The sequence below is a fragment of the Cyanistes caeruleus genome, chromosome 19 (assembly GCF_971803275.1).
Source record: "Cyanistes caeruleus chromosome 19, bCyaCae1.hap1.1, whole genome shotgun sequence".
NCBI classification, from domain to species: domain Eukaryota; kingdom Metazoa; phylum Chordata; class Aves; order Passeriformes; family Paridae; genus Cyanistes; species Cyanistes caeruleus.
In genome coordinates, this window is record NC_141719.1 from 8,117,020 (window position 1) to 8,140,047 (window position 23,028).

A 23,028-nucleotide genomic window follows, 5' to 3' on the forward strand; every position below is an offset into this window, starting at 1 on the left:
GCTCTGGCTCTCAGGAACTCGGCTCTGTGGGACACGGCCACTTACAAAAACAACAATTTCAAAAGCACACCCCCCACCCCTCCCACAATTTGATTTTCTTCTTTCCTGACTGTGGGCTCCAAATGTTGTATTCGAACTGCAGTTCAACAGAATAATTCATGTAAGAACTGCACTTGTTCAGGCCTTGTAGGTATCTTGTAGGTACCAACTCTTTAGTGTTACTTATTTAAGGTCTCAGGTGTGTTACACCATCACCTGAGAGGGGAGGATGAGGAGAGCTGCAAAAGATCCTTATGAAGGACCCAGAAGGCTGGGTGCACAGACCAGGTCTGTGGGTAAAAATAAATTGAAATCATTATTTATGATACTCTCAAATACATAAATAAAAGAATCAGCAAAAGCCACTTTCACGATATAAGCCCAAATCGGTTTTAAAACTGTCCCTAAAGTTTCTTAGCGATATTAGCCGGTTAATAGAATTATTAAATGATACAATCAAATGTTTTTTCAAGACTGTTGACCACTCTAATTGTTTCATACCCCCTCTTATTACCACTATTTTAAAATACTACAGTAGTATTTTGTTTCATAAATGAGGAAAAAATATAATGCATTTTTTTGAGCTTCATTCACAGGGAAACCAAAGACACAAAAAAGGTCTGAGGTAGGAGAAGCAACCATCACCTCAACTGGAAAAAATATTTGTCTGCCAGAGGCCACTATCAAACATGAAATCCCTTGGATGGTACTCAGGAACACCATGCTGATAAAAAGCCTCCTCTTTCTGTACAGCTGTGGCTCAAAACCTCCATTTCTCCAGCAGGCACTGCCACTGTCTTCTCCTAAACTTTTCGTATCAGCCAGGACAACACAAGAGAATGCAGAGCTGGAAGGCCAAGAAGGAAGTTAGAAAAGACTAATGGATTAAAGAAGGAAAAAATGTGGGCAGAGGAAAAAGAAAAAAAAAAAAAAAGACCAGAAGGAAGCCAGAGAACTGAAAACTAAGGTAACAGGCAGATACAAAAATGTGCAATGAAGATGCAGGGGTTTTGTGCATTTTCTGGCTGGGGGGATATTTTCACCCAGTACCAAGGACATTTGACTGAAGTAAGTACAGACACCTATATAAACACACACCTACCAGCACAAGAGTCGTTTACTTTTTCCCACTGCCAAGGAACAGTTTTGTGGGAGACAATAACCTGTCCAACTATTTCAGCAATTGCTGAGGGGAATTTTGCACTGGTTTTCGAAACCTGGGAAATGCGAACTTCTCAAACAATGTTTACATGGGGGAGAATGCACACATACTTGTACAAAAATAGCTTGACAGCAGTTTGGCAGAATCCCAACTCCTCAAGCCCCATATGAAGGGATTTTACTCAGAGCATTTATCATAGTTGCACAACAGCAGTCCAGGCCAGAATACCAGACCAACCAGTTCTGAAGAGAACATCTTTATGCAAGAGCCTCAAGTTTGATTTTCCTATATTCCCCTGAGTTTTGTTACAGATTAAGTCCTTAGCTTCCGTTTCAGAGGATCTAAGCTGTCCAGCACTCAGTTTGACAGATACAAATAGAAAATTATTGTATGAAGTGGGAATAATAACTTACAATCTGCTAAATCATATTACATTATGTTCCACTACAATATGGGCACTGAGCTGGTTTTTAAACTCCTGAAGCATTTACATATTAAAGACAATTCCTTTTTGTGTTATGAGCACATGAAATGCTCATCAGGTCATAAAAACCATTAATCTAGATTTATACAGACTTCTCCATGCTGTTCATTTCTTGCCTACAGCCATTTTCATAAGATGTAACCCCTCAATAAAAGCATTAAAATATCATTTAAAGGTTCCTAACTAAAAGTTGACACCTCAGAGAGCCTAACACCAGCCAATAATGAACACCAGGATCTTTACCAGCTTTGAAGAATCAAGGGTCCTGGCTCCAAATAACAAGGACTTAACTGAAAGTTTGTAACAATTTGTACATGGGAGCAGTAGGTAATTCAATTGGGCAGGAGTGTTCAGTCTGAATTCACTACAGCAAATAATAACCACAACTTTAATCACAGAATAAAGGAACATCAAGGTAGAATGAGGGGTACACATGCAACTGCCACCTTTATGCAATAAAAGCAGAGTTTTAAATTTTGATTCTCTATCTTTTCAGTTACCTAAAGATACATGAAATTTGCCATCAATACATTATAGATTCTATAGTATACATCCATGTGAATTTAAATTAATGAAACCTTTGTGCTGTTAAAATTGGAGATGCACCTTCAAAAAGCTCAATTTAATATTTACACAAATACAAAAAAATGCCTCCACAAATACTCTGATAAGCATGTGACAGCCAGCAAAGGTTACACCATCAGCACTCAGAAATGCTTCTGCTGCACATCAGAAACCAGTAGATGTTTTATTGCTCAGAATTCTGCAATTGGGAAAATATTATTTTAATTCATCACAGATGGAGATTAGAAGGGCAGGACAGGGACCAGAAGCACTGAAGGAACATAGGGGTTGGATGGATCACAGCTGATAGGCAGCAAAGTGACACACAAGAAGTGACAACTTGAAATATCTCAACAACAAGTGGAGGGCAGAAAGCAAGAAGGACAAACTTTTATTTAAAACCCATCTCTCAGACACATTTTGCTGAATTATAATTTCTCCTCCCATTTCAATTAGCTCATGCTTGAGGACGACCCATATGCTCTCCAACTCTCTACGCTCTGCTTGAACACAATGCTTTTGTCTCTGCTTATGAACAGACCAGACAAACTAACTACTGCCTAGATAGCAAAATATCCCAGAAACAAAATACATCTCCCAAGATGCAGCTTCAAGCACAAATGTTATTTTACACACTCAGCTTTGACACTACTTGCTCTCAGTAGTTCAGTTGGATCATTTCAAATCTATCAGCAAAGCCATTTGCCCTTTTATGTTTGAAGAAATTCCATTTTCTAATGATCCCTAAAGACACTGAAGTCTTACATATTCTTGGATACTAAACCATTTGTGCCCCTGCCAAAGTGAGATGACCCTAAAAAACTATTTATAAATGGGGACATTTCAGCTCATTTACACCCTCAGGATAAATCTAGTTTACTCCTTCTACCCAAAATAATGCACACAGACACACACACAAAATGCCATGACCTCACCTTCAGTATTCCAGGTTCTTCAATGTCTAGAGCTCCTGTATTCCATCGCCTTTTCATGTTTTTATGCAATTTGAGATACTCATGAGTACGTGGAATAACAAGCCAAATCACACAGACAGCTACCATAAATCCAAGGGCCATTCCAAGTAAAAGTCCACTTAAATAGCCAGGGAGAGGGATAATAAGGTAAGAATAGACTAACAGTATTAATAAGTATAAAGTTTTCACTGGTATTTCAGGCTGTTGCACATCCAGATTATTTTCATCTTCACTACTGAGCACAGTAACAGTTTCCTCAGTTACCTCAGGATCGACCACAGTTTCAGCAGGTTTATCAGTTTTGCTTTCCTCCTCTAGCAAGAAAAAGTCTTCAGAATACAGTTCACAAAACTCCTCATCCTCCCTGCTCACTAGTGCAGACAACGAACATTTTTCAAGTACGAGTGAAGGTTTTGACCCCACATCCTTTGTGCTTGCAGACTGAGAGCTTTTGGTCTCCATCTCTTTTGCATGATCTTCTTCCCCTCTTGACTGATTGCTCTTAGTCACATTAAAGTCACCCCCAGAGAAGTCCCCTTCCAAATCACACTCCTCTTCCTTAATGCTGTAGTTGTTATTGCTTTCCAAATGGCCATTCAAACTGGAAAGGTTTGAGAGTTCTGAAGCACTTGAAGATAAGGCTTTGGGCCTGTGGCTACTACTTTCATCACCCATTATTTTACTGAGCAGCTGAAGAGGCTCATAGATGACCTCAGAAAGGCGTCTTTTCGTATCTTCAATTTTAGCCTCCATTTCAGGTACTTTAAAAAAGGAACGAGTATCGGAGGGGGATGTTAATGGAGAGGAGGGGGCAGTTTTAGAATCACCACCTGTAGCTCGAGGTTGAGTGAACTGTTTGAACAGATGCAAGTTCAGTTTTGAGTCAGGTGGCCTATAAGACACAGCTTCAGACTCATGTTTAGAAGTGTCCGTAGACAGAGATTTCACCAAGGTTTTCATTAACTGCCTATGTCGCATCGGTGGGGTAGGTTCTTTTGGTTCCACTTCTGTTGAGAAGGACTTGACTAACCCCCTAAAAGGCTTTGAACTAGAAATTGTGGATGATCCGCTAGAGCAGGCAACTGATCTGGAAGGGGATGAGGATGGGGAAGACAGACTGGATTTCTGTTCCACAGGTGGTAGTGCTGCACCTGATGCGCCAAATGTGTGACATGAGTGTGACGATGGAGACAGGACTGGTGGCACTGCACTGAGTATTTGGGATGGGGAAGGAGAGTCCAACAGCTTTACAGTTTCTGCAGTTGGCAGAACTGCAGGCGATGAGGACAGCGGTGATTCAGAGTTGGCCATGTTAAGCGAGGTAGCTGGACCAAAAAGGTCATGGCCGGTATGCTCAAAGCAGAGGTCTTCCTTGGCTTCAAGTGCTGTTACAATGCTTTGGTCATCTAGATCCTCATCAACAAATTCTTTAAACTCCTCTTCCTCCTCTTCTTCCTCCTTCCCAAATGCAGAGAAATGAATAGTGATGGTTTCTCGGGAGACAGATCGCTGGACCTGCACTTTTGGTGTTGACTGCTTTGAGGACATTTCACCAGTTTTCTCTGCATGGCTACTGTTCCGACTTGTCATTGCAGGTTCCAGAGATGTGTCAGAGTCTGGGAAGAAAACATAACACCACATTAAATGCATTTTCCCCCCTTCAAATATCCTTATTTTCAAGCATTAAGCCAAACACATTTTTAAGTAAAAAAAATCCCAAACCAACTCAAACCAACAAAAAAACAAGAAGCAGGAGATGCCTATGGCTCAAAATTACAGATCTAGGTTACTGTGCACTATTTAACATATTTCCACATACCCCAAAATGGCAACACTGAAACACACCAGGCTGTTAAAATGATCTCCAAGTGCCCTAAAATTATCATTCATGTCTGAAGCATCACCTTTCTATTCTCCTGGCCAGATGTACTTCTGACTTCCAGAGCCCCATCCCACCTCAACACACTGACATTTTTCATTCCTAACTCTCATTCCCTTCTACATGCAACACTTAATGCTTTATATCTTATAAATAAAGAAAATTTGAACCTCAAAGCACGGTCAGAATATGTAGAGGGCATTGTGTGGGGAGCACATTATCTAAGCATTTTATTGACTCATGAAAGTGAATTTAGCATATATTTACATGGAGAGGAAATAGCATGCATTTAAACTAAGCCACTGGTGACCATGCACAGAGATGGACCAGGAATTACAGGATTAGCTCTGCCTCTCCAGCTGGGAGGCAGCACTTTATCTCCACTGCCAAGACAGCGAGTTTACCACTTCTGTAACTGAATTGTTTTTCAGAAGCTGTTAAAATTCTGTAATCAAACTGTCAAGCTGAATTAATGCAAGGCCTTTGCTGACATTTAAAGAGCAGCTCAGAAGAATGATTATGTGGTGGTGAAGAAATTGCACTTCACAAACAGTTGTGATATCAGATTGTATTATCCAGCAAGCCAGTGCCACCTGTTTGGCATCATCATCCTACAAAAGGTTGTAGCCCTTTCTACTTCCTAGCAGAGCTGTTCATGTAAACATTTTTTAACCTGTCACTAAACTAAGCTGGGTTAAACATTTTAAACCAGCAGAACTTTGCTACGCAGCTTATTCAGAGTATCTGTCCATAACTTCCTACGCACTATAGTTGTCCATTTTATGGCTCCTAAATTGTTGACAGTTCCTTGCCTCATCCAGCATTTGTGAACTTCCCAAGCAGGCTGTATGGAAGGGGCTGGATGTTAGCCTGCTTCATGCAAAGGCTTCAGAAATTTAATTTTCAAGGTTTGGTTAGGTTTTTTTTTTTTTAAGTCTCATTTCTGCTGCACATGACAGGGAGGCAGTTTGGGTTCAAGGGACCAAAAGAAACATTCAGACCCTGGTCAAGCTTTCAATTGACATCTCATCCTTGTCCTGATGAGTGCTTAGGAGACAAAAATTCTTCTGGAAGATCACTTCTGACTTCAGCTTTTACCATTGAACAAGTTTTCTTCTGTCCTCCCCAAAATCCATCTGACCCATCCAAGTAGCAGCATTAACAGAGAACTCCTTTCAGTGATGGGGATGTGCCTCCAGCCCACCTGGGGCTCAGTTACCTCTCTTACTACTTACATCTGTGGATCAAGCAGTTACTACTCAAATATTAAGAACTCTCAGATACCTGAAGTTTACATATACACTTATCAGTCACCTGTATGTATAACTTGGTGGGTGCTGAGGTTGGTAAGTAATCTGGTCTCTCATTTTCCTATTGGATTAGCACACCTGGGAACCACCAGCAGACAGAATCCATGCTTCTGTCTGCTGTCCACCATGGACATGGTTCCATTTCACATAGTTCAGACTGCAAATTACCAGATTTTTTTGACAAACACACCCAAATTTATTTTGGAGAGAGGAAAAAAAATACTACCAGACAAGATAGGTATCCAATCTCATTTCCATAGTGCTGGGCCATCAGCTATCACATATGTTTAATATTTTGGCCCAGTTGTGAAACTGCAAAACTAACACACCAAAATCTGAAAGCACAAAAGCCCTACATGTTTTCCAGGTCACTGAGTCATCACAACACTGTACACTAAGGAAGGAAAAAACAAATAAACAATAATCAAACCCCCACAAATATAATAACAAAATTCCTCTTTCACATAATGCTGTTGGCATCAGTTTGACCCATTCTCTTCTGCTGTTCAGCATTAACCAATTATCAATAATCTAGGAAAGCAGGAGAAAGATTAGCAAACCCCCACCTCTTCCCACAAATAGCATTTTCACTGTGGCATTTTGTATCAGCTAGAACTTCATGTGTTTGGATAGCTCTTTAACACACAGTGTTTACACTGAACATTAATTAGCTCGTGTTTAAACACCAGTTGCCATGCTGTGCTAATGCAGTGCTAATGACTTGAAACAGATGAACTTCACTTGCACACACTAAATATACCAAAAAAGAGATTTTACTGCTTACTGAACAAGCAAGATTTTCTTAACATCCTGGTTAACAGAGAAAGGAAGGAAATTATTGATTAGCCAGTATTTGCCTACCTTAAGCATGTTACTGTAGCACAAGTTCATATAAAAGAACATGTTTCAAATCCATTCCTAAACACAAACTCTGTTTTATCGTGGAGGATTTGGGCTTTCGTTTTTGTTTTTTTCTTCCTAAAGTAGATACTGAGAAGTTTTTCCTTGACAGCTCTTTCAGTAGGTGTTGGGTTTTGATAAAGATATTTCATCAGGCTCTTGAACCATACATTTTTACCCCTTGAATCATTTTAACAGATTCACTTCTTAATCATTTCTGGCTACATTTTCCTCACTCATTTCCTCCCCTACTCCTCAGCTCCTCTCCTAACTGTTTGAAAACCTGATGCTCCAGCCTCACCATCTGAAGTAGCACAATTCCAAACTGATTGTTTGCAGATTATACTGTTACCTGCAGAAACACAGTTTTTCTCTGGTCCTTCTTTTGAAGGCCACGCTGTTCCCCATTCTCTGGCTGCCTCTTCAGAGTTTTTCTGGTGTTGATTCTGAAGATGCAAGGTATCGGTTTTATTTATGTGGCAGGCAGATCTGAGTAATAGTCTTACAACCTCAGGCTCCAAATAATTCAAAACATGAACTTTTACCCAGAAGGGAAGAAGGCTGTTCAGAAAATAATTTTTTTCCCCCAAAGGTTTGAACTTCGGATGCTGTTGCAGGGTGGAATGAGATAGCTGCCAACCAACTACTGCCATTTCCACTTCTGACCTCAAGGCACTGCATCCCCATCTCTCACAGAAGAGCAACTTTTGATCCTCACCAATAGACACTGCTTTAAATCTCCAACAACAGTAAACACTGAGCCAGGCCAACAGGGAACGCAGCTGCCTGGGACAGAACATTCCTCACCCAGCCCTTTCCTACAAGCAGGGAGGCAGCAGTGCTGGAGATGAGGATGTTTTTGCCTGTCTTCACCACGCTGTGATGCACCTGGTGACAAACAGGGACACCCAGGGAGAGGCCAGGTGTGGGTTAGGCCATGACACTGTTTATGTCACTGCAGTAACTGTGCTCTTTCCCAGGAATGACTAACTGGGAGCTCACAGGAAGAACCAAGCACCCAGCAATGTGTCCTGCCCAGCAGCATAAACACCCTTCTGCTGCTCCTTTCCCTTGCAGAGGACAAACACATCCCACCCTTCTCCAGCTGAGCCCCAGAAAGCACTTGTTCACAGCACTGGGGAAACATACAGTCCATCCAAGAGCCTTAAACAATTATACCAACTTCATATAGCAAAGCAATTATTTTAACATTAACAATTTAGAAAGTGATTCAAACAACAAAGCAGCAAACTAGGAACTAACTTAAAAGGTCAAAGCTGCATATACCACACTTAGTCATAATCATTCAGTTGGAGAAACAGGCTGGATTGGGTAACTAAATTCACATCTTTGCAGCAGCCAACTACTCCAATCATACTGCTTTTACTTATTGCAACATCTTCAGAAGAGGGAAAGGGTGCACAGTACACTATATTAGCAAAATGCTTTCAGAAAAATGTACAGCAAGGTTCAACACTTGTATTTTTGTTACTACAAAACACAGAGCAAAAAATGTGTTTTTTACAAAACAGAAATTTCCTTCCTCCTAAGTAAAGAAAAAGCCTTATTGTTTATAAACAGCGCTGCAATACTTTTCCCTGTATCTGTCAGTTGCACCAGAAGAACGAGTCCTAAACGCTGTTCAGGAAACAACTAGTTTAATTACTGATAATGCAACAATTCAGCTTCATGCAGATTGCCACAGCTGTTCACAGGGAAAGATATTTCTCACTGGTTATGCCTCTGCTTTCCTCAGTAACCCTTCTGGGCCATCACTCGTCCAACAGGCTGCTCCTGCTCTGGCAGACAGGGAAAAAACCACAGTTGTTCTTTAGGATTCATAGGGCCTTTTTTATCATTTTGGGTTACATGATAGTAATTTTCAAGTGTCAGACTCGAAAGGGGAAGATGCTTCATACTTTAAATCTACCCTCCATTTGGCAGAAAGGAGAAGCAGTACACTTGTTTTCAACAATCTCTGCAGCCTCTATGTGGAGTGACAGATTTTATATTAACAGGAACAGGCCCCTACTAACACATTACAGCCATGCACAAAACCAGGACAGCAGCACATTAAATCTCTCTCAGGCAGGCAACACCTGCACAAGGCAATATGATCTGAAATTCATATTTGCTCCCAGAAATTCTAGACTGTTTGATATACTAGAGATTCAGCCTTCCAACACTGAGATATGTGGGAGAACTGCTGCAATTCTTTGTACTTATTTAAAGTAAGTAACAGAGCTCGCAGCATCAGACAAAATTTTCTGTTAAGAGCAAGAAGTTTTCATTTCAGGTCCTTCAAAATGAAGCACAATATTAGTGAAAAGTACTACTTTGCCACAGAAGTGGTCTAGAAACCAATTCCCATTTAGCCCAGAATGCCCTCCCTGAAGCAGAGAACACAGCTGCTGGGACATTATCTGTCACATGGATTTAATCCCATTCAGCAGATCTATACCATAAAAGACAAAAAAAAAAAAAAAGAAGGGACACAAAATGCAAAATTCAACATTCTTTCCTATCCCCATTCAAATTTCTAATTATGATCAATTAAATTCCCCTGGCATCTCCATGAGATAATGTATTCCATAGTTAACATCTATTGTTCTTTTTACACCCACTAGTCATTACTTTTAAATGAACTACAGAGCCAGGGTTGGTAATTACTATCACACAATAGCCCTGTGAAACCTTCCTGTCAGGGATCCAGTTACCCAGCCTGGAGATAATGCTTCAAAGCTCAGTTTCCATCAGGATCAAGAAGCAAGTTTTGCCTCACTTTCCACATTAATGAAACTGGATTTGAGGTACCAAGGTGAGGGGAAAGAGGAAAAAAATCCCAACAAAACCTGATTTAAATCCAAGAGCAGAAATGAAAAAGTCGATATCAGTATCAAGTGCTATTAAAAGACTGTAGTCAAATGTGTTGAGCTGAACCCAACCCCAGATCATGGCCAAAAGTGATGGTGCCACCCAGTATGGATCATAATATAAACACACAGCACATAACCCTGACAGAGTCACCCAGGTCAGCGCAACTAAGCTGAATGGGAACTAAAACAACTCCAGCAGGAGTTCTCTGAGCATCATTAAAAAAACACCCAAACATTTTTGTGCAAATGCTTTTATGTTCAGAACAATTTAAGTTAAATAACTGGCATTTAAGTAGGCTTAGGGATACACCTGAAAAGAGGATCCTAGGCAAGATTTTAATGTCTTGTCCATGAGATTGTACTTTTAAAGAAAATTATAAACCTACCAAAGAAACAAGTAAGAGTCATTTTAAGTCCAGGACAGAAAAGTCAAGTAAAATTGAAATGGCAAACAAGGACTCTTCAAAACTACTGGAATTTTGTTGCAGATAGAATTACTGGAATTTTGTTGATGCTACTGAGGTCCCCAAGCTTCTCCTTACAACACTTCAAAAATCATCAAGCAAAAATTGTTTAATGTTAGCTAAGCAAGTGTATTCTACATTAACATTTTCCCCAAAGACCTAGGAAAGGTCAGCTATCACATTATTTCCTCTGCCTTTACTGATAAAAGAATAATTATTATTATTTCCTATTCTCCTTCCATGACACAGCACTTACCAAAACCTTTAAAAGCTGCACTACAGTCCAATTTTAACAAACACAAAAAGGTAAGCAGTTAAAGTTTCTCCAGAAACTCAGAAAAATCTAGTTTCTTCTTACTTAATGATTTTCTGAAGGCTGAAGTGAAACAGTATTTTCAAGAAATCCAACGTTTCCCTAACAGAAGAAATAAAAAGTTTTTAGGCAAAGCCCTGCTCTTTGGAATAGATTCAAACTGCACCAGAGTGTAATTATATTAAAGAACATTTACTCCCAGTTGGCACAATAAGAATTAATAAAAATTCTAGTACATACATAATACTTTCTCCATTCACGTGTTCTCCTCCTATGAACTATACTATTGTTTATCATTTGTAATTCCAAGCAACAAGTAGAACCTTTTCTTTTCAAAACACTCCACATTAAACAGTTCAAAGGGGCCTTTCATTAATTCCCAGAACAAAATAAAATAGTAACAAATCACCACCATATCCCCCTCTCTCACCCTCCATCACAGATTTTGGGGTTCTAGTCATTTCCTATAAGATATATTGCTGTCTTTAAAATTATGTTAAAATATGTGTTTTTTCCAGGTAGCTAGTTGCTGGCACCAAAATTACCTTAAAAACTAATTTGGCCACAAGTGAGAAGAGAAATGCCCCAGAAAAAGAAAAGTTTACAGACCTAGATCTGCAATTTCTGCAGCAAGGGGATTCAGAAACAGACATTAAAACAAGGGCAAAATCAGAGCCAGCCTGAAGCCAACTTTTCACACTTTTCTCAAACTGCTGTATGCTATTCAGAGTCACCCTGGCAAGTCAAAGGAGAGCAAAAAAACACCAACAATGGTCTTACAATTCTGAGCAATAAATGTGCAACTGCTGCATTTGCTCTCTTCTAAAAAAGAGGAGTCTACTTCAGAATCTTATGGTGCTGCACAAGTTCTGCATCTCAACAGAGCACGCTGGATTTCTGTAATAATAATGCATCAAAAAGCTTACACATAAAAAATTACATCCTTTGGAAAGGGTAAATGGTGAGGTAAAACTTTGCAGAATTGTAACTCCATCTCTTATCTCAGTGGAAAAAAAAATCACCTCCTCATTAATCTGATAAAAGATTATCTAAAACCTCCGTGGATTAGTCCACAGATGAAAACTCTGCCCACATCTCCAATTAAATTAAAGGTCACTATGAAATCTTTAAGGGAAATTTTGACCAAGTGACTTAAAGAAAAGCATGTTTCCAAAATCAAGTAAAATAAGGTGCCCTGAATCCTAAATTATAAAAGGCTTATCAGAATTGTCTTGCAGGCTCTTTTTTCCCAGTGCAAATGCACGTCAATACGTAGAACTGCCTACAGGTAGCAAGTGAGCATTCAAGGACTTCTTACATTTACATTCATTTCCCTAACAAAAAAATTCCATCAATAGTCACAGTACCTGCAAAGGTAAAACAACCATCACACACCTTCAAGTGAAAAGGTGCTAAAAATAAACAGGCTTGTCCATATGAGGCTAAGCTCAGATACACAGAGGAGCAGCACCAATTAGTAACTCAAACTCTAGGTCCCCATATAAATTGTAGTTATGAGATATTATCAAATATGAGATATTATCAAAAAAGGAATGGAATCTACAGATTTACCCATAGGTATCTAAAGACATCTTTTTTTCAGGGGATTTTTAATGATTGATCAAATTTCATATTTCTTATGAACAGCCTTCATTTTAATTTCATGTTCTGCAGAGGATTAGTATTCAAGGTGCTTTATGGCTTTTTAACCTGACAGGACAAAACACAGTACACACAATCATAGCTTCTTTAGGTCTCAGAGATGTTTTCAAAATTACAGAAGGGGATATTCTCAGATGTTATTAAATAGGACTAAAGCATTTAATACTTAGACGTATTTGGTTTTGGACCTAGCACATCCCTAAGAAGCAAGGTAATAACTCTTCAAATAAAATAAACAATTAGAAAAAAAACAGGCAAATATCTACAGACCTGGCAGCTGGCACAAACCAAAACAAGAACAACTAATCAAAGCAAGGCTATTTTCAGAAAGCTTAAATTGTCTTGGGAAGGAGGAGGGCTACATTTACATGTGATACAAATAAAGTATTCATACCTAACTAGAACAGCAGTCGTACTTAACACATGAAAATTAATTATCTTAAGGCACCTGAAGATAAAGAGAAAGCTGAAAATATTAACATAGGGAACTGCTATTAAGGGCACAGTGATTACAGTTGTTCACCTTCTTGCATCTCATCTGCCCAAGGAAAAGTGTCTTTGATAAATGCAGAAAATGCTTTTATGACAGATCAGGACTTCTTAGAAACTTCTGCAAGCATAATCCCCAGAAGGTCCAAAGGACAGAAGAGGTTAGGGAAAGGTCAGTAAACAGGGCTTCAAAACATGCAAGTCTTTTCAGAGCTGCCATCAAGTTTGGGAAGTGGTGGGAAAAAAGGTAATTCAACTCAAAAGTCAAACTTTTCCGCAAAGTTTCTTCATAGTAATTATTCCCAGCACCTATGAGAGGCAGTCCTGCCAATCACTCCATGCTGTGCAATGAGTGGTCTCTCTCACTGGATTCCATGAAAAAATAAATGGAGAAAGGTATTACTAGCATTTCCTGCTACCTGGAAACTGCAAAAGAAACATAAATCAGCACCACATGAACAGAAAAGCTCTTTGTGATCTAATTTTGGAAGAAAATGGACTAGAATTCCAGACTTCTCTGAAAGTCCTGTGCAGATAATGATGTTATTTTTAGTTTCAGTATTATTAGGAGGGTGAGAAAAATTTTGCTTTAACTTGCTTGATTGAAGAGCAGTGTTCACACAGATTATGGAACAAGTAAGATCATAAAGAGTCTCTAACACCTTAAAGCAGCAACAGCAAAGACTGAGAACCACATTAATGCAGCTCTAGAATCACACATATTTTAGCAAGAACTGTGCAGAGATCATAAACTACTGATGACAGCTTCTGTGCTTAAAATACTTTAACTTCTAATTCATAGAAAGATCTACAGAAGGTTAACAAAACAAACTCTAAAGAATCCTAGTCCTAAGAATAGCCAGAAAATAAAATGTCAGATTTGGAATTGGTGAGTACCAGACATTTCTTTCTCTGCTTAAGGCAACACTCATCTCATTCAGATTTATGTTCAACTCAGATACCTAGAAACTAAAATGCTAAAGTTCAGCAGCGCTGTGGCTTTCCAGCTGGAGGACACAGAGTGACAAGCACAGGACAACATCCAAGACACTGAAATGGAACCCAGATGGCCCCAAACAACCTGAATTTTTACCATGCTAAGGACAAAGCATTTTGCTTATTAAAAAAAGCCAAAAGCCCAAGCAAACACAAAAACACTGCCAACCCTCAATGAGCAAAGATATTACATGAGGCTCAATGAAAATGTTAGGACAGACAACCCAGACCTCCCCAGCTTCCCAACTGACTGTCATGACATAAGGGCTCTGCAGAGTTTTTCAGCTTGTAAAAAGCTTTTACAGCCTTGCAACTGTTACATACATTTCAGTATCATCTCTCAGTGACTAATTTTGAATTAAAGAGTGACTTAAGCATTTTATGATTAAAAATACCAATCTATGAGACAAATACACAAAACCACTCACATTCACAGGGCTGAAGCAACTATACAATTCCTAGTTATTCTATTACGGTACCTTCTAATATTTCACAAAATCCCCAAACGCATTAAGGCAAAAAACAGTATGAGGCAAAAGCATTCCCATGTGTGTTTTCATGTAAATACATTTTCTTATTTTTCCCATACTATTTAAGCATTTCAAGGTGTAAACTTATTAGTTGACAGACACTGGCAAGAATTTTCTCTGGACTTTGTTATTCATAACATGAAAGAGGCCTTGCCACAAACAGCACTGAAATCAAAGGCAGCAGCTGCATCTGCATTCCCTCTGTTTCTTGCATTATACACAGAAGACAGCAGTACTTAATGAATCACTGAAATACATTAAAGCTTTCTGGTGGTTTGGTTTTGGGTTGCTTTTCAGTTTTTTTCAGGAGCAATGGAAGTAACTCCTATTTCTAACAGCTGCAATACACTTTAATTGCAACATCTGACAGGTCAATTACAGATTGCTTGACCCTAACAGCTGCTTTACAGGCCTGACTCCCATTGAAACCAACTGAGTCAGAAAATTATGAGCACCTCCCACAACATATTTTTTTATACTTAATTGCTAAGAAACCATGGGAGGTAGATACATGAAAGAAAAACAACCCAACTTTGCTGGCATTCTGAATTAAAATGATCATTTCACAGGAAAGTAAAGACACCATATTGATCATAAGGAGAAAGTAAGTCATTACACTGAGAGAGTAAAGTGAGGTCCTTGCACATGTGGGGATCCTTCCTACTCTGTTTTTCTCTCTCAAAATGTGGTACTGATAACAAGCCTGGAAGGATAATTCGTCATGTGAATATTCAAAAAAAAAAAAAAAAAAAAGCAAACAAGATTGGGAAGAACATAAACAGAGCTAAACAGAGTTCTCCTCTCCTTTTCCTTTTTTTTCAGCAGCATGGATCTACCCCAACATGGTCTTTCCCTGTGTGAATCAGGCCATCAGTGTGAAATTAAGGAAAAATAAAATTTTCCTTAAAAGGTTTAAATTCATTAAAGTTTTTTTTAACTTTTCAGCACTCCTTGAGAAGTGTTCTCACTCATTACTCATTTTCCCCCAACCTTTGCTCCTCTATGGTATAATTCAGTCACAGCACACTGACACAGGTCCTTAACTTAGTGGAAGGCAGACCTCAGGTAGAACAGAACAATGGGACTTCAGTAAATGAAATCACTCCTCCAGAACTCTATTTCAGAGGCACATACTAAATTTTGACCAGCTACATAGCAAGCTGTTAAGCACACATACACAGATCTCACTTCTGAGGACATTAATCAACATAGTTGTCTCCAGAAATTTCATCTGACAACCCCACAGGCTGAAAAGTAAAAAGGTCGGCAGGTGGGTGTCTTGTAGCAATACACACCAAAATTCACCAGTTACCTGCTGAATTCACAGTGCAATATAAACAGCTTAAAAACATTTTAATGAATTTTTAAGAACTCCAGTTTTACTTTACATTCAAGTTGTATTAATGCAAACTCCCTATTATCATTCTCCTTTGCGGTTACCTCCTTGTAAAAAAGAGCTAAAATCTTCCCTTTCTTATCCTATATTTTCTATGCAATAAACAGGTATCATCAGTGTAATGCTTGTCCAGGAAATGCCTTCAACACCATAAAAGTTTCTACTACTTCACTCAGAAATAATTTCTATAGTCTCAACCAGTTAAGAAACAGTTAAGAGTGAATGCACTCCCCTCTATGTGGGTTACATTTTGTTCACACACATGCTCAGAAAAAGAAGTGTCATTAAAACAGCTTCAAGGAAATTAATTTTAGGTCATCAATTTTAAGGTCTTGATTTGCTGGGAGATAAAAGAACAGCAAAAGCCACCAGATGGATTCAAAAGGGCAAAGGGAAATAAGTGTCTTTCAGCCATATCCTGCCTTGTCCAATTACAGAATTATGCAGGCAAGTCTAATTTCAGGCATAGGGCAATGTTCCTATATCCATGCTTAATTCATCCACCAGGCATTTGTTTATCAAAGAGAGTAAGGCTCTGAATTACAAGCACTGTGAGTAGGTTTGTGGGTATGTACTACACACACCTCGTCAGGGTGTGGGTGTGTAAACAACGCTTTTAATTGCTCAGAGAGGTCAGGGCAGAGAAGCCAAGCAGAAGTGGCAGCTCAGGTTGTCTTCCAGGATAAGGTGGAAAAGCTGATGCCATCCCTACAGCACTGCCTCTGTCATGCTGTGTACAATGAAGGCTTTAGAGACAACACTGGTCACCCTTTTGGGGAAACTCAACTGAACATGCAAGTAGAAACACACACATGGGATGTAAATCTCTCACCTGCATTCATCACCACCTCGCGAGACAAGCTCCTCTCTGTTAAAATGAGGAACAGCCTCCACACCCCCTCAAAAGTCTTCCCAGCTCCATGAAGGATCAGAAGTGTTATGCCAACAGACAATCCCTTCTTCAGCAGCCTGAGATCTGAACAGACCACACAAACCAGCATTGATTTGGCTGAGGTTACTGAAGGAGGAGGCTCGAAAAGTCACTGTTCACACCTCACTCATTTGTGTCTACAAAGAAGTTGGCAAAGCTCAAAAAAAACTCATGGGCAAAAGTCAGCCCATGGTATTTTCATTGGTAAATGCAGTGCTTAGGGCAGCTGGATGGAAAAAGATTAAAAAAATATATCCTGAGAAAGCAAAACCACTCATGGAGCAGCACCACGACTTGCTCATTTTTATCACTTCAATTGTAAAGTTTTAACCTGGCAGAAAGGACAGCTACCTAGATAGGATTTAAAAGTAAAACTGGAAAGTTGGCCCAACTCATCAGAAAAGCAAAGGTTCATAAAATCTGTTTAATACTCAAAAACCATTGCCAATCCACATCTCAAAGCTGCATGACAAAAGAAATTGAGAGCCACACAACTAAATATTTACACTATTAAATAAAACACACCTCTTAATCTTTTCAGACACTTGGAGTTTTCTGAAACTGTTGGGCACTGCTTTCAGCTTGCCTGAAATCTCACAGCAGTGTTAAGGCTTCTGGGAACACTCGGCCTGTTGTCATAAAGGGAATGATACAAGGGAATAAAGGGAATTACAAAATCGGAGAAAGTTTGTATGCACAGCTGGGTCCGTTCTCCATCTATCTCTCGCTACTCACTAAAAATAACATAAATAGAAGAGTAACACTTTTTCTCTTTTCTATAAAAATACTTTTGTAAAGTTTTCACACATTTGCTCAGAAGGTTTACTCAAAACCTGGCAGAGCTTTTATTAACCAGCACACTTCTGAGCTAACAGGCGTTCAGGATTATCTCCCCCTTAGTTCTTTCCACTTCTCCCAATTCCTTTGTTTAATACTTCAAGTCAAGCTGAAAAGGAAGAAGTGTGGAAGTGATTAGACAAAAAGAAATGCTACTGAGGAGGTCCTACAAAGATAAGCCTTATCAAATGTCACAGCAGTTCCAAACATGACAAGAGTTGTACAGATCACTTTCATTTCCCACCAAAGTACATTTATTTATGTGACCAACCCCAAGCATTACACAAGAGTACTAAGAAAAAAAGCAAAGCCCCTCCAGGCAACAGGGATGACGGGTACATATTAAGCAAGGAGAATGGTAATGCCTGGCTTGGAAAGCATCCAGAGAGAAACCTTCACCCTGCCCTGGCCACAGTGCGGCAGGGAGACAGGAACTAGAAGTGGGAGGTGACAGCACACAGGGCTTGGGGAATGCTCTGCTCTGCTTTTGCAAGAGCATCACTCCCAGGCTCAGCCAGAGGAGTCTGAGATGGATCCCTCCCTGGCAGAGCCCAGCACAGGCAGGCTCTGGATACTTGGGAGTTTCAGAAAACAAGGAAGCAGAACATGCTGCAGCTCACAGGCAGGAGACAGCAAGCACAACTCAGAGAACTTCCACTGTCTCTCCATGTCACATGTTCAGCAACATTTCCTACCCAAGCTCCCACAACACAGGCATCTGAGCACCACCAGCTCCTTCCTCGCACAGAACCCTCATTCTTCAAGCCTGTCTGGGTTCATAAAAACAAATGTTTTTCTTTTCTCAGTCAAACAGAATGTTTTTTAGTTCTCTCTATTTAATTTCAGATCAGAACTTCACTGCAGCTCATGACAGGTCACATTTCACTCCTCTGCCATCTGCTTTGAAATTCCCAGTATCAAAGGAGTCCGCAGCTTTGTGTTTATAATTTTGCAGTCCTATTTTACAACTGAAGTGTAATTTAAACAAAACACATGAAATCCAGAGTAAGATCTAAAGTTTTGCATCTCTGTCTTCTATCTCCACTACTAAAACCCAATATAGTGATTTTTTTGGCTCAAACAGATCCCTTAAAAGAGCACTCCAGTGCCTGAATAATCATTTTAATTCTCTTAAAAGAGATTCTCTTCTAAGCTTGACCATCCCACCTTCTCACAGCTCCAGGATAACAATCCTGCAGGACATGCAACACGGTCACAGCACTAAGGAACATTCTCCTGCAATATTCCTGTCATCCAACACCAGCAGGGTCAGAGAGCACAACACTTTATAAACCACTGACACTGGGTAATGAATATTAAAACCTGGTTCACAAAACGATTCATTTCCACTGCCCTCTTGGCCTTTTTGGGAAAATACCACTGTTTACCATGTTTATTGATCTTCTGCTATCCATTGTCCATCAGTCCTCTTCCCTTTTAGAACCCCAACTGCATTAGGTATTAATTTAGATTTTGCATAGCAGAGTAAGACATCTTACTGTCAGGAGAGGAGAGAGTTAAAACAGATAAGAAAGATACGGAACAGAGAAGTAGGAGTTTTGAGGAGCAGAAGGGCAAGATCAGAGAATAAAATCTTTTTCATCATTATATTCTCATGCCTCTCCAAAGACACTAACAATTGGCTTCAACAGAGACAACAGTACCCAGAGAATAAATATGACTGGTAAATAACACAACACCTTGGAACTCCTCTCCTGTTACAAGTGAAGCAGGAAGAAAAAACCCCAGCAAATCTTACAAGGATTACTGCACACTGCAGACACCTCAGTCATTCTAACCTATTCTACCATCAAAACTTGCTCCTCTTGCTTCCTTTGTCTCACCATTTCCAACAGAAGCAAGACTGGCCTTGGCTAACACAGGAAGTCTTCAAACAATGCCTCTCAGATACTTTAATTGAGCAATTTCAACTTAAGACACTTGGGTTTTATTTTTCAGAGATAATGGTCATCAAGGAGTCCATTAAAGGAAAGGATGAAAGGCAGATTCTGCATTACCAAACTGGTCTGACTGGGAGTCCTGCACTACACTGGTTGTATTGTTACTGTGCTGACCAAGGAGAGGAGATTTTGCTCTGTACAGACTCAAACTCATGAAACCAAGTTAGCACACAACAGTGTCCAGTGCAAAACTCCAATAAGGATTTGTGTGAAAGAACATAAAAATCACCTTAAAAAGACTTAATTTCCATCTGTCAAGTATGTAAATACTTTAGGACCTGTGGTTCACAAAAGCTTGGACCAAATCCAAGGAAATCCATTCACTTACAGCTCTTCTGAAGAGGACACTACTTCAGTTCTAACCCTGCAGGAGGTCAAAGCTCATCCCTCACAATGCTCTGAGGGAGCAGGGGCTGAGGCTGCTGGGTGAGGAGAAACCCTCCCAGCCAATGCACAACCTTCAAGTCTTGTCTTAAGCTGGAAAAGGGATTTTGATCAATTATTACTAACTTTCCACTTTCAAACTTCTGTGCTTGTCATGTTAACAGAAGCTTTATAGAAGCCAGCCTCCAAGTAGAGAAAACTCACAATTCTGTCAAGAACAACTGATCGCATTTTTTTTTGACACGATAATTGGGAATTTTGTCCAGAAAAGATGATTAATTCAACCACTTGCAATACAAACCCCCCCAAAGCAAACCCCTTACTTTGTGAATCTGAACCAATTAGTACAATCCTCTACAATAAGGAGTGGTACACTTAATTTTTTGGTATCAACAGTTCTGACATATTGTTCTCTCAGTAGCTCAATGTTCTACCCTCCTCCGCCTTGAAAGCACAACACATCCTTTCAAGTGTCCACTTTGCATTACTTAAAAATGTTCAGGCCCTTTATCAGGCACATGTAGCACCCTTGTGCACTTCCAGAGTTGGTTTCTACTCTGAACACATCTCCTCTAATACAAAGTACACACTCATGACAGCTCAAAGTATTAATTCTTATCTTTATTTCTCTAATCTCTAAGTCTACATTATGCTCTCGTTTTCTAGCATACATTGTCATCTGATTGTTTCATTTAGGGCAGTAAGGGTTTCTAGAACATGAGGCCTTTAGTCATGGATAAACATTTTAGGGCACATTGAATTAGGATTACTACTGTGGACATCTGATACCACAATTTCTAGCCTACTAAAGAAAAAGAATAAAAATTCAGAGATTTGAGGGGCTTTTCCAAGGTCCAAGACTGTGTTTAAAACCAGAATTTACTTACCCTCCCCTCCATTTTTTTTAAACTTAGTTTATATTAAAAAACAGCATTTACTTTTCTTTAGCTCCTGGGCAGGTGTCAGTTACACTCTGCACAATTTATTCATCTCACTGGTAGAAACTGGCTAGAGCTCAGTCCTTAAGAGCAGGACAGGGGAGTATGTCCCTACCTATGCCCACTGCCATGCCTGTGACTGGTCACCTTCAGCCACACAATGTAACTGTGGCCTTTCAGACCTGCTACAAGAGAAACCTTCTGATTTCATCATGTGGAATTGGTTGAGTTGGCACAGAAGGTAGGGGTAGAGCAGCACAGTCCCCAAATCGATCAACTAAAAAGCTGTCTGAATGCAACAATGCATCCTCAGTCTTCTAGCTACATGATTTTAAACGTATTTCATTTATATTAGCCTTTTATTTGCTAAGTAACTTTCCGTATCTTCCATTACTTTGTTTACACACCTACCATAACAGAGAAGTTACTGGCATTACACATTATGTCCATGCTTCCTGCTCCACATTCTCTACTTTGAGAATATGGTTTTAGTTGGTTTAGAAGTTCTTTAGCTAGAAACAACTAAGCATTTGGTATTAAAAGCTGGAAGTCCTAAGAGTTTTCACACAAAAAGAAGTATACAATTAATACATGCTCTTGGGTCGTGTCATTCTTCAAGTTTTAACTTTGGATTTTATTCAATGATTTTTTTTTAATTTTTTTTTTCTGAAATAGATAATTTCTATAAGTTCTTTTGCATGGACCAGAAATGTTGTTCACAAGCGAAGCGTTCAGCTTGCCAATACAACTCCCAGGCGGTACCATACCCCAGCAAGCTCCAGTGTAAGACACCTCTGAGCACAGAATCAACTTCTTCATCTTTTACTCAAGGGAGAAAGCACCCTGCACTGCATTAGAAACACTACCTCAAGCCTCAGCACCTACTTGGAGCATAATTAATATGCCACCCACAACACAGCACCTTGTTGGATCAGCTCTGAAGTCAGACACAAGAGTAACCTCCCATAAATCATAAGACAGCACGATGTCAGTGTCTTTAAAAGTCAATTTTAACATCCCAAATCACTAGCTTACCTTTTTACACTTAAGTGCTTTTACCTCTCATTTAGCACATTTTCAGTTCCAAGAAAATCAAGAGGGTAGTCACACTGACTGAATTTTATTAAATTTAGGAATATTATTTTAGCGCTAAAAAGACAACATCTTCTGGTAAAAATATACACCCCTGAAATTGTAAGCATGCCTCATTTTTCCTGAGTTACACAGCCAATACCATCTTGAAAGAGGAGTATGACAAAGCATCTTAACAGAAGATAATCTTACAGCACTGAAGACTTAAGCTAATTTATCTTATGGTTATAATACTTAAGTTGCATACAAAAGTTTAAATTAGCCTCTGCGGTGTACTTCATTTCCCAAAATTATGGTCAGGAGTTCTTCAAGACAATTGCTGACAGATACAAATCACCAAGAAGTTGAGCACAAACATTTACAAGGAACTTTAGCACACGCTGGAGACAGAGTACGCGGGTTTAGCCCTGAACTGCAATGAAGACAACACAGATGACACTGAAAATTAAAAGAGAAGCAGAAACCAAGGAGCCAACAGCTAGGGCAAGAGAAAGGAAACAATTTTAGTAGACAGGAAACCTCTCGCCTTTGATGGTAAAAGCCAACTGAAAAATTCTCCTCCGGTTCCAGCAGGAGCGACCGCTGCCGCCTCCTGTACCGCCTGTTTTTAGGGTGTCGCTCGTACTCCGGCAGCTCCTGCCCAGCTGCACCCCCGGCTCGGCAAACCCCGCTCCCGCGCTGAGGGGACGCGGCTCCATCCCGCCTAGCCCCGCACCGGCCCGGCCCCGCTCCCCGCGGACTCCCTGCTCCCCCCCGGCCGCCATCCGCCCTGCCCGGCCCCGGGAGCCGCCCGCGGCCCGGCCCGACCGCCGCCCTCGGCCCCTGCGTTCCTCCCTGCCCGCAGCCC

At 39.9% G+C, this 23,028-nt stretch overlaps 1 protein-coding gene across 8 annotated transcripts in view; it reads right to left on the reverse strand.

The window, feature by feature from the left end:
- Positions 1-23,028, reverse strand: part of TEX2 (testis expressed 2) — a 45,681-nt gene that overhangs the window by 22,180 nt on the left and 473 nt on the right. For 4 of the 8 annotated variants that reach the window (XR_015278046.1, XR_015278047.1, XM_086857408.1 and 1 more), the window contains exon 2: positions 3,185-4,839. Coding sequence is in view for 5 of the 8 variants with exons in the window: in XM_086857408.1 (XP_086713534.1) it covers positions 3,185-4,813 (1,629 nt within the window). In the remaining 3 variants the exon portion in view is untranslated. Of the gene's footprint in view, positions 1-3,184; positions 4,840-7,664; positions 7,759-17,494; positions 17,599-23,028 lie in introns of those variants that run through there. The other 4 variants (XR_015278048.1, XM_086857410.1, XM_086857411.1 and 1 more) reach the window with 2 other exon arrangements.